At 37.2% G+C, this 12814-nt stretch overlaps 1 protein-coding gene across 5 annotated transcripts in view; it reads right to left on the bottom strand.

The window, feature by feature from the left end:
- LMBRD1 (LMBR1 domain containing 1) overlaps positions 1-12814 on the bottom strand; it is a 122304-nt gene that overhangs the window by 40592 nt on the left and 68898 nt on the right. For all 5 annotated transcript variants that reach the window (XM_017549433.2, XM_037746042.1, XM_017549432.1 and 2 more), the window contains one exon: positions 5457-5582. In XM_017549433.2, the coding sequence (XP_017404922.1) occupies positions 5457-5582 (126 nt within the window). The remainder of the gene's footprint in view (positions 1-5456; positions 5583-12814) is intronic.

Raw genomic sequence — 12814 nt, 5'->3', positions numbered from 1 at the left:
AGATGGCATGCAGAGGTTTTTGTAACAATTACTAAGAATTGACACTTCCTTGTTTTCCAACTATTTTGGCAACTGAGTCAAGCTTTCTTTGGCCAGTCTATCTGACAGGTAATTTCCATCTATTTTTACATGATACTTTCTGTAACCATGAGCAGCACCTTTCTCATCATACCTCACAGACACACTTTCTCAATGACTCTCCAGCTCCTGTCTTCAACTGGCTACAAAAATAAGACAACTACTAAATACGGAAAAGGTAAACTATAAAATTGTTTTTATTGGAAGGAAAAAGAAAAATATTTGTACAGGATTACATTTTTAAAATGCAAATACTTTAGTTATTAGAATGTCTTTAATATTCTTGGTTAAGGTTGAAATAGGTTCCTAGCAGACACAGAACATATTGCTCTCCCGTGTATCCTAGTGCAGCCTCAATTTGAAATCATAAATATAACGCAGAGAATACCTATGTAACCTTTAATAAAGAAATTTACACAGTTACAACAATCTCTTTACATATCTGCATCATTATGCTCTTCTAAAACCAATCATCCTCTTCCACATCTTATCTTATTGTTTGTCAAACTTCATGCATAAGAAGCACTTAAAAAGTTTGTTAAATACAGACTTCTAGGCTCTATCCCCAGAGGATGTGATTTTGTAGGTCTTGAGTGGGGCCTAGAATTTGAATTTCTACCAAATTTCTAGGAGATGCAGATAATACTAGTCCAGAGACCACACTTTACATACTCCAGACTATATTTCATTCCTTTAAGTCAAGTACATTGGGTATTATCACTGGATCCCAAAACACAGAAACTAAGAGGAATTTTCTGAAGATCAGAGGAATAAAATGAACACTCTCTTCTGGAAGATAAATCCAGGTAACAATACTTCAAGTGTGTGGTATGAGAAGGATTTTGGCACTTTATATCTTAACCATAACAATATTCCCAAAAATTTCCATTATCATATCAAAAGAATACTAAAAATGCAGTAATTTTTTCTCACTGCTGGTGTTCAGTATTTCAGAAAAAAAAATAGTAAACTGATTTAAGGATCCACTTGAAACAAACCCAAGTTACCTGCCTATTTGGCGAATGCTGCAGTGGAATGAGGGATGAATGTCCATTTTGCATTGCCAATTGACTAAACAAATATATAAGAATAATTTTGGTCAGAGAAACAAATACTAAGACGTACACTCAGCAGTGGACATCTATCTCATTTGAAAGAAAAAATGTAGTTATATAGGTTAAAATGTAGTTCAAAGGTATGAGAAACTCCCTGTTATATTAAAAAAAAAAAAAAAGGCAAAACATGAAAGCTTCCCTTCACGCTGTCTCACTGTCTCCAGTTACCATATTACCATTCCCCTTTCCTACGGTTTTCACTGTTAAGCAGTTCAATACCCTTCTGCAAATTTTCTATTTATTTACACACACACACACACACACAAATACACACATATTCAAATATATTTATGATTTCTTGTTATACACAATAGGTAACATTTGTTGAAAACCTTTCTTTTTGTTTAAGTTCAGGGGTACATGTGCAGGATGTGCAGGTTTGTTACACAGGTAAACGTGTGTCGTGGGGTTTGTTACACAGATTATTTCATCACCCAGGAATTAAGCCTAGTATCTACTAATTATTTTTCCTAATCTTCTCCCTCTTTCTACCCTCTGACCTCCAGTAGGCCTTAGTGTGCATTGTTCCCCTCTGTGTGTCCATGTGTTCTCATTATTTAGCTTCTACTTGTGAGAAAATGCAGTATTAGATTTTCTGTTCATGTGCTGGTTTGCTAAGGATAATAGCCTCCAGCTCCATCCATTTCCCTACAAAAGACATGATCTTATTCTTTTTATGACTGCATACTATTCCATACTGTACATGTATCACATTTTCATTATGCTGTCTACCACTGAAGGGCATTTAAGTTGATTCTATGTCTTTGCTATTGTGAGTAGTGCTGCAATGAACATTTGTGTACACATCTTTTTCTCAGAATGCTGTATATTCCTCTGGGTATACACCCAGAAACGGGATTGCTGGGTTGGATGGTAGTTCTGCTTTTAGTTCTTTGAGGAATCACCATACTACTTTCCACAATGGTTGAACTAATTTACACTTCTACCAACAGTGTATGAGTTCCCTTTCTTCTGCAACCTCACTGGCATCTGTTATTTTTTGACTTTTTAATAACAGCCATCTGACTGGTGTGAGATGGTATCTCACCACAGTTTTTATTTGTATTTCTCTAATGATCAATGATATTGAGCTTTTTCATATGATTGTTGGCCACATGCATGTCTTCTTTTGAAAAGTGTCTTGAGCACCTTTCTTGTGCAAAAAACTGGTCTTCTCTTTTTATATTTATTTGCTGTAAATCTTCTGAGTGACTCTTTGAGGCAGATAATAGTATATTCATTTATTAAATGAGGAAAAAAGGCCTACAGATGTTACGTGCACAATCAGTAGAGTTAGATTTTGAATGGAGATCATCTGATTTTGCAAGATGTATTCTTTAAGCTATATATAGATTTATAAATATATCTCATTCCTTTTCATCACTGCACATTACAACATGGTATCTAGATTTAATAAATAACTTATTTTGAACATTTGCATTATTTCCTTTTTTTGTTGACAATGTGCTATAAACATCCTTATATGTCTGGGTACAAACATGTACGTATAATTCAGTAGGATAATTTCCTAGAGGTAAACTGTTAAACATTAATTATTAAAAGGTATGTATCTATACATACAGGCACATGTCAAAATATTCAATTTTCTTTAAAAAGTTGTATATTTTATACACTCACAGTCTATCCCCAAATTCTGATAAAAATTTGACAGAGATAAAAATTTAAAAGCAGTCCAAATAATTTTAAAAAATATATTGAGTTGTTCTACTTTTCACATCTCTGATTACTAAGGTTACCAACCATCTTTGTTTTAGCTCTGAAAGTCTCACGTTCTGGATACACCTGGGGTCCCAGATAAACTGAGATGCCTGGTCAACCGACTAATTACTAATTAGCTGAAGCATTGTTTCATATTTTTACTGCACAGCTTAGTTTCTCCTTTTATGAGCTACCTATTTGGATCCTTTTTTCATTAATTTTGTGTTGCCTGCACTTTTTCTTACTGACTTAAAGATGCTCTTTACATATCACTTGTATTGCAGATTTTCTCCCATATCATTGTTGCCTTTTAACTTTCTCTTTAATGTCCTTTATCAGTAAATAAAACTTGCTACATAAAAATTTAAAACTCACCAATTGTCTCTTAATTAGCACCTAGGTGTTTAGAAAGATCTTGTCTATAGCAAGAAAAATTTTACCTTCACTTTCTGCTGTTTTATAAATTTTATATTTAATAATTCATTTTTATTTGATATGAGATTTTATGCAAATTTCATTTTTATCGTTTATAGGTTATATTGAATTTACACCAAAACTTATGAAAATTGTTATTGCTACAATATTAAATCTCCACAATTATGAATTAATGAAATTCTCCATTTATTCGGGTCTTCTATTACATATTTCAGTAAATTTTATTATTTCTATCAGGAAGATCTTGAATTTATTATTTTGTAGTTTGTAGCTATTGTGAATGGGATTATTTTCTATTACATCTTTCAACTAATTAATGATTTTTATGTTTACATCTAGGCACTGTGATAAACTCATTAGTTCTTTTAGTGTGTCAGTCAGTTGATTATTTTAGATTATCTTGGTAGATGATATTTGCCAACAAAAAATATTATTTTCCTTTTTTCCCCTCCTCTCTCTGCTTATATGTAAACTCTAAATTATTTCTCATCTGACTCAGATTGCCATAAATATGCTAAAAGTAACAATGATACTAACACTACTCTTCTGTATCTGACATTAATGGGAATGTTTCTATTCTTTCACGATTAAGTATGATGCTCATTAAAGGCTTCCCTTCCTTATTAACTTTATTTTGAAAAGACTCTTTTTGAAAATGCAACTACAAATTGGCTTTTAGCAAATACTCTGACATCTACTAAGACGTTTATATTTCATATTTAATCTCAATATACTAAACTACTTTAATATATTTTCTAATGTATCATGCTTGCATTTCTGAAATAAACCTAATCTGATTATTATGAAATATTCTCTTATTATAGCATATGATTTCAATTGCTTTTATTTTTGAAACATCATCTTGTTCCGTCATCCAGGATGGAGTGCAGCAGCACGATCACGGCTCACTGCACCCACAACTTTCTGGGCTCAAGTGATCATCCCAACTCAGTTTCCCAAGTAACTAGGACTATAGGTGCATGCATCAATGCCTAGCCTAGTTTTTGTATTTTTTTGTAGAGATGGGGTTTTGCCATATTGTCCAGGCTGGTACCAAATCCTGAGCTCAAACAATACACCCACCTATGCCTCCCAAAGTGCTGGGATTACAGGTGTGAGCCACCATACCTGGCCACTTATATTTTATTTGTATTAAAATATTTGCTTCTACTTTCATAAAAAAGCTGATATATGGTTTTCTTTTTGTGTGTGCTGTTATTGCCTGGTTTATCATAATCATACCAGCTTAGGGAAGAATTTTGAGGACTTGTCATTTTTTCCCATGATCTTTGAGTAAGATTTAACTGTTGCTTGAAGATGATGGAGGAAGAAAAACTTTTACTGTATTTTTAGAGGTACATTTAATTGGCAGGGGGTTACATGTAATCTTTAGCTCATTCAACTAGTACATAAAACTTGAACATAAATATTAAGAGTAAAATATAATATTATATATGAAATGATGATACCTGAGAACTAGTAAGACCCTGATCATACATAAGAAAAACTTTTGCTTTGTAAGTGTTAGAATAATGATAGAAATTCTCAAATTGTTAGTGTCCTACATTACACAGAAGACACATTTTTAAAAATATAGACATGGTTCTATAAGGATACTGTATTAGTTCATCCTCAGGCTGCTATAAAGAACTACTCAAGATTGAGTACTTTATAAAGGCAAGTGGTTTAATTGACTTACAGTTCAACAAGGGTGGGAAGCCTCAGGAAACTTACAATTATGGCAGATAGGGAAGCAAACATGTCCTTCTTCACATGATGGGGGGAAGAAGTGCCAAGCAAATTGGGAAATGCTCCTTATAAAGCTATCAGACCTCATGAGAACTCACTCATCATGAGAACAGCATGAGGGTAACTGCCCCCATGACTCAATTACCTCCGACTGGGTCCCTCCCAGGACATAGGAGATTATGGGAACTAGAATTCAAGATAAGATTTGGGTGCGGAAACAGCCAAACCATACCAGATATGTCGCAAAAAATTCAAACAATGTAAAAAGTTATGTGGTTGATAATGTCTAAGTTATATCAGAAAGCAGCTCTAAGACAAAATAGTTTTATGCTTCCCAATTACACCAAAATACCAACTCACTTTTGATTTAATAGTTTGGATGTGTTGTTCTACTTCTTCAATGTCCTCAGTGTTTTCTAAACGTTCATAAGCAGTGCTTCTAGTGCCTTTTATCAGATTTAAAGGCAACGCAGACATGCCATAGGCCTAAAAGAAACAAAATTGAACTATGTTTTAGGAATGTTTCAAACATATTATACACAATTTTAGGTTAAAAATGGCTTTTAAAGTCATAACATACGAGTCAGCAGTTGTGAAAGATTACAGTTACTGAAAATTGTGGTATATAAGAGTGAACATTTTATTGGCTCGTAATTCTCCTTATTTCGCATTTACATTTAAACAGAGTCAAACTTATAACACGATTCCTCAGAGGACAAGTTGCAAATTTACTGTGAATTTACTGTACAATACTTTATCAGAGTAATAACTACAACTTCAGACTAACTGAAGGTTAAGATAGTATAAATTAGTAAAAACAATTTAAAAATGATTTTCTATAAAAAAAATTTATTCCAAGTATACGTAGTAAACCTTTGGTAAAACATAAGGATTTTAATATATACATGTTATTTGATTAGCATACAAACTTTAACTTATTAATCAGTATTAAGAATACACGTTATTATATGTACTACCCAATTCCATATTCCAGTCCCAAATGACAGCTTTTTATTATAACCATTAATAACACTTAATGGCATTTGCCCTATGACAATTATTCAGAATCATTACTGACGGTACTTCCTTAGGAGAAATATTGACAACTATAACCTCCTGGTTGCAGCAACAAACTCAGAAGTGGATACAATATTATGTACCTAAATGTTTTTCATTTTCCTTCTGAGCACACTTTACCCAGTCCCCCATGTAGTTAGACAGGCCATGACATTGAGCTCAGGACAATAAATGCAGGCAGGAGTGAGAAATGTCACTTTTTAGACATAATCTCAAACACCAAAATATCCTGGGTGATCCTGAATGCTTTTTCTCATGCCCTCTGCTACCTAGCTGTCAATTCCAAGAATGACTTAAGATAACTTTAGTGTTAATTTTAATTACTTTAATATTCTAATATTTTTCATTAAGTCTCCTTTATGCAATGATTAAATATTGGTTAAACTACAATTCAAATAGCAAAGCATAAATTCTAACAAATCAGCTTTTTTTAAATTAGGGGAGAAGAATAAAAAACATGAATTAAAAATATCCTAGAAATCAACTAGTTCTATCATGTAATATCAACTCTACAGCATACTGTATTTAGATAGTTACCTAGTTGAAATTATTATCCAATATAGAAGTCCTTGTATTTCCAAAGGAGAAACACTTAAAAAAAAACCTTGCACTTTAAATATTATTAAAACATAAGTTAATATTCTCATTATTTCCCTTTCATCCCAAAAAAGGAAGGGGTGGAGGAAGATTCTGTTACTATTAGATGAAAATGCAATTTGGATACAGTACAGTTTCAGTATCCCTTATCTTAAATAACTGGGACTAGAAGTGTTTTAGATTTCAGAATTTTTTGGTCTTTTAGTATATTTACATTATTGAGCATCCCTAATCTGAAAATCCAAAATCTGAAATGCTGCAAGGAGAGATGAAACAAGATGGTAGAATAGATGCTTACACCATTCATCTTCCTCACTGGAAAACCACATTGTAACATCTACATACAGAAAAGTACCGTCACAAGAACCAAAAATCAGGTAAGCAATCACAGTACCTGGTTTTAACTTTATATCACTAAAAAAGGCATTGAGGAGGGCAGGAAAGACCATCTTGAATCACCAATGCCACCCCCCCTCATCCCCCAGAAGCAGCCATGAGGCAGCATAGAAGGAGAATATTTTCAGTTTCAGAAGGGAGAGCACAGTGACTCGGGGGACTTTACACTGAACTCAGTGCTGCCCTGTCCCAGTGGACAATAAAGCCGTGCTGGGCTCAGCTAGTGCCCATGCATAGAAGGAACATTTGCACCAGCCCTATCCAGAAGGGAATCACCCATCCCATTGGTTGAAACTGGAATTTCTTGGCAAGCCTTGGCACTGTGAACAAAGTGCTCTGGTGTCCTAGGTGAACTTGAAAGGCAGTCTAGGAAACAAGGACTGCAAATTCCTAGACAACTCCTAGTGGTAGGCTGGGCTGAGAGTGGACTAGGGTGGCATGTGACCTACGGAGACTACAGCTAAGGGAGGGCTTGCACCATCTCTCTCCCAACCCCAGGCAGTGTAGCTTACCTCAACAAAAGTGGTTCTTTCCTTTGGCTTTAGGAAAGGAGAGGAAAGAGTAAAGAGAACTTTGTTTTGCAGCTTGGATACCAGCATGGCCACAGAAGGATACTGTGGCAGTCATAAGGCCCCCATTCCAAGGCCTAGCTCACAGATGACATTTCTAGACACAACTTGGTCCAAAAGGGAATCTGCTGCGTTGAAGGGTAGGTAGGATTGATTACCTGCTGACTGAAGAGCCCCTGGTCCCTGAATAACCAGCAATGTTACCTACAGGGTGTGTTATGGACCTTGGGCTCTGAGACACACTGGCTTCAGGGGTGACCCAGCACATTCCCAGCTATGGTGGATATGGTCTGAGAAAAGTAAGGGGGGTTTTGTCTTGCACCTTAAGTACCAGCTCAGCCACAGTAAAGCAAAGCCAACAAGTGGGCTCTTGGGGTCCCCAAGTCATGGTCTAGGCTCTTAGAGGATAGCATCCCTAGACATGCTCTGAACCAGAAGGGAGTCCTGCAGGCTGAATCTTGGGCCTGGCAGCAATCATCACAAGTGATCGGAAAAGCCCTTGGGCTTTAACTGAACTTTGGTGGCGGCCTGGTAGAACCCCCATGTAACAGTGCTGGTGGTGGCCACAGGGAGAGACTCCTCTGCCTGTGGAAAGCGTAGGGAAGAACAAGAAGGACTTTGTATTATGGTGATGTGTCAGCTTAACCATAGATCATCAGGTAAACTGCTAAGGTTTTTACTCTAATCTCTGGTTCTCAGGCAGCATCTCTAGACACACCCTGGACCTGGTGGAGGAACTTGACACCCTGAAGGGAAAGGCCTTAGGCAAGATCCAGTGCTGTGCTGGCTTCAGGTCTGACTCAGTGCAGTCCCAGGGCTGGCTGCCACAGGAGTACTTGCATTGTTGTATTGGCCTGAGCATAGAAAGTCAACACCAAGACAAAAGTATGCCAAATTGCAGGGTCTTTATTGCAGGCGGCCACAGAGGACTCACATCTCTCCAACCGGTGGCCCCAAAAGGAGGGTGTCAAGACATTTTATACCCATAAAACCACCTCGGGGGTGAGGGAGAGGGGCTTCAGGCATTCCAAGGGCCAGTGGATTCTGTAAATCACCTCCTGGGCGGAGATGAGGATGAGGGGCAAGGGCCGGGGGAATTTTACATTCTGATTGTTACTTAAGTGGTTCACAAAAGTCAAAATAAGCATTTGTTTACACATTGTCTGGGTAGGGTGGAAATCACAGACCTTAATTACTTATTACAAGTCACAGGGGCCAAGATGCTGTGGGTTTGGACTGCTTGCCTGTCACATTAGGGTTACAGAGAGCAGTTTCAACAGAAAGCCAAGGTATGGTTGAGGTATGCAGTTTTATGGGGCTTTTACCATTTCACAGCATCACCACACCCTCAAATCCAGGTGGCTCAGTGCAGAGAGACTGTTTGCTTAAGAGAAAATAAGGGAGAAAAAAAAAACTCAAGAGTTTCTGTGTAGTAATCCAGAGAATTCTTCCAGATCTTATCCTGTGGGTCAAGATGGACAGGGGGATACCTATGTTAATTCTAGCTAAATAATTATAAGCATGCTTGGCTCAGAGTACACTGAAGTTTATACACCAAACTAAACTATATTATTGGTGCAGTTAATGAGAAATCAAGCTGCAACAGGAGGCCGAAGGTAAAAACCATCGAGAACGCAGTAACACCAGGGAACACCTTGGGGTGGTTGCAGAGCGGGTAATACTGCTCTGGTCTCACGAATGCCTTCTCAACATGGAGACTGCATGAGGGTCTCATAAAGAGGGCTTATGCAAAGATCTCTGAGAAGGGAGGCAACCTCTGCTCACAAGATCCCGGAGGGTCTTTGCAGATGGGAGCTGGCAAGGAGGGGAAAAGCCTTGCAGGGCAAAGATCACGGGAACACCTCAGGCTCTGCCTAGGTTCTGGGAATATGGAGTGATTTTAATTGCTCTATGTCCTCAGTGCTCGGGAGATAAAAGCCCCTTGATACATTGGGTGTGGTCTGACCAGGTGGCTCCTCATCTGCTATACTTCTGATGCAGCCGCTAAACTCAGAGTACTAGTTTAGCATGTCTTAGAAAAATCTCAAGTGCTGTTAAATGCTCAGAGCACAAGTTTAGCATGTCTTAGAAGGATCACAAGTGCTCCCCTTCCCCAGCCATCTTACCTACCCCTTTATCCTCCCCTTCCACGACCATAAGATCAATGAGATTATGCACATAATAAAAGGGTTTGGAGCCCAGAGCTCCGGCCAATGCAGTCCCCATGCTTGGGTTGGTCTCCTGGACCCATGCTGTAAATTCACTCATGTCTCTGTCTTTATTTTCTTTTCTCAATCCCTCGTCATCCCTGGAACTAAGGGCACCCAGGTACGGGGTTGGGGCTGGTACCCAACATTATCCAAGACCACCAAGGTGGTACCTCTATGAGTCTGCAAAAACCACAGTGTGAATGGTCGTGGGGCCCAAGCCCCCTTCAAATAGCTGGAAAGCCTTCCCTTTAAGAAGGACAAACACAAACAAATCCGAAATGTGAAGACTATACTAAATATCTAACTCATCAATGCCCAAACACTGATGGACAGCTATAAACATCAACACCTTCCAGGAAAATGTTACCTCACCAAATGAACTAAATAAGACACCAGGAACCAATCCTGGAGAAACAGGGATATATAAATTTTCAGACAGATAATTCAAAAAAGCTGTCTTAAAGAAACTCAAAAAAATTCAAGAGAACACAGAGAAGGAATCTGGAATTCTATCAAACAAATATTTTTTATTTTTTATTTATTTATTTATTTATTTATTTGAGATGGAGTTTCGCTCTTGTTACCCAGGCTGGAGTGCAATGGCGCGATCTCGGCTCACCGCAACCTCCGCCTCCCAGGTTCAGGCAATTCTCCTGCCTCAGCCTCCTGAGTAGCTGGGATTACAGGCACGTGCCACCATGCCCAGCTAATTTTTTGTATTTTTAGTAGAGACGGGGTTTCACCATGTTGACCAGGATGGTCTCAAACAAATATTTTTTAACAAAGGGATTGAAATAATTAAGAAGAATCAAACAGAAATAGTCTAGAGCTGGAAAATGCAACTCACATGCTGAAGAATGCATCAGTCTCTTAATAGCAAAACTGATCAAGCAGAAAAAAGAATTAGTGAGTTTGAAGACAGACTATTTGACAATACATAGAGGAAACAAAAGAAAAATGAAAAAAACCATGATGCACACCTACAAGATCTAGAAAATAGTCTCAAAAGGAAAAATCTAAGAGATATTGGCCTTAAGTGGGAAGAGAAAGAGATAGAGATATAAAGCTTATTCAAAGGGATAATATCAGAAAACTTCCAAACCTAGAGAAAGATATTAACATTCAAGTATAAGAAGGCTGTAAAACACCCAGCAAATTTAACACGAAGAAGACTACCTCAAGACATTTAATTATCAAACTCACAAAGGTCAAAGATACAGAAAGAATCTTAAAAGCAGAAAGAGAAAAGAAACAAATAACAAACAATGGAGTTCCTATATGTCCAGAGCAGACTTCTCAGTGGAAACCTTACAGGCCAGGAGACAACAACATGATATATTTAAAGTGCTGAAGATAGAAAAATTTTACCCTAGAATAGAATATCCAGTGAAAATATCCTTTAAGTATGAAGGATAAAGATCTTCCCAGAGAAATAAAAGCTAAGACATTTCATTAACACCACACCTGCCCTAAAAGAAATGGCTAAAGGGAGTTCTTCAATCTGAAACAAAAGGATGTTAAAGAGCAAGAGGCAGTCATGTGAAGGTACAAAATGCACTGGTAATAGCACACAGAAAAACACAGAATAGTATAACACTACAATGATGTTGTATAAACTAGTCTTGTCTTAGGTAGAAAACTAAATGATGAACCAATCAAAAATCGAACTTTTCAAGACAGCACAATGAGATGTAAAGAGAAACAACAAAAAGTTTAAAAGCAGGAGGATAAAGTTAAAGTGTAGAACTTCTATTCATTAACTTTTTGTGTGTTTGTATGGGTTATAAAACAGCAATCACAAGCCTTATGGTAACCTCTAATTAAAGAACATATAACAAATACTTAAAAACATAAAAGCAAGACATTAAACTATACCACCAGACAAAATCACCTTCACTAAAAGGAAGACAAGAAAGAAGGAAAGAAAGAGGAGAAGACTATAAAACAGCCAGAATATAAATAATAAAATGGCAGAAGTCCTTACTTATCAATAATAACACTAAATATAAGTTGACTGAACTCTCTAATCAAAAGACATAGACTGATTGAATGGATTAAAACACCACGACTCACTGATCTGTTGCCTACAAGAAATACACTTCACCTATAAAGACCCGCATAGACTCGGATGGAAAAAGATATTCCATGCCAATAGAAACAAAAAAAGGGCAGAAGTAATTATGTTTATATTAGGCAAAATAGATTTCAGGACAAAAATTGTAAGAAAAGACAAAGAGCCAGGCGTGGTGGCTCACGCCTGTAATCCAAGCACTTTGGAGGCCAAGGCAGGTGGATCACCTGAGGTCGGGAGTTCAAGACCAGCCTGACCAACATGGTAAAGTCTTTTCTCTACTAAAAAAGACAAGAATTTGGCCGGTCGCGGTGGCTCACGCCTGTAATCCTAGCACTTTGGGAGGCCGAGGTGGGTGGATCACCTGAGGTCAGGAGTTCAAGACCAGCCTGGCCATCATGGTGAAACCCCATGTTTAAAAAAAAAAAAAAAAAATTAAAAAAAAAAAAAGAAAGAAAAGACAAGACAAAGAAGATAATTATATGATGATGAAAGGGTCAATTCAGCAAGAGGATATAACAATTATAAATGCACCCAAAACTGGAGCACCCAGATATAAAAAGCAAAAATTATTAAAGAGAAAGAGAGAGAGAGAAGAGAGAGCGTGCTAGCGCAATACATTAACACTGGAGACTTCAACACCTCAGTTTCAGCACTGGACAGATACCCCAGACAGAAAATTAGCAAAGAAACATCAGACTTAACCTGTACTATAGAACAAATGGGCCTAATAGATATTTAAAGAATATTTCATCCAATGGCTATGTAACACACATTCTTTTCCTCAGCACAAGGATC

Source organism: Cebus imitator, unplaced genomic scaffold (assembly GCF_001604975.1).
Source record: "Cebus imitator isolate Cc_AM_T3 unplaced genomic scaffold, Cebus_imitator-1.0 Scaffold218, whole genome shotgun sequence".
Taxonomy (NCBI): Eukaryota; Metazoa; Chordata; class Mammalia; order Primates; family Cebidae; genus Cebus; species Cebus imitator.
Note: the sequence above shows the minus strand (reverse complement) of the source record. Positions and strands in the feature narration are given on the sequence as shown.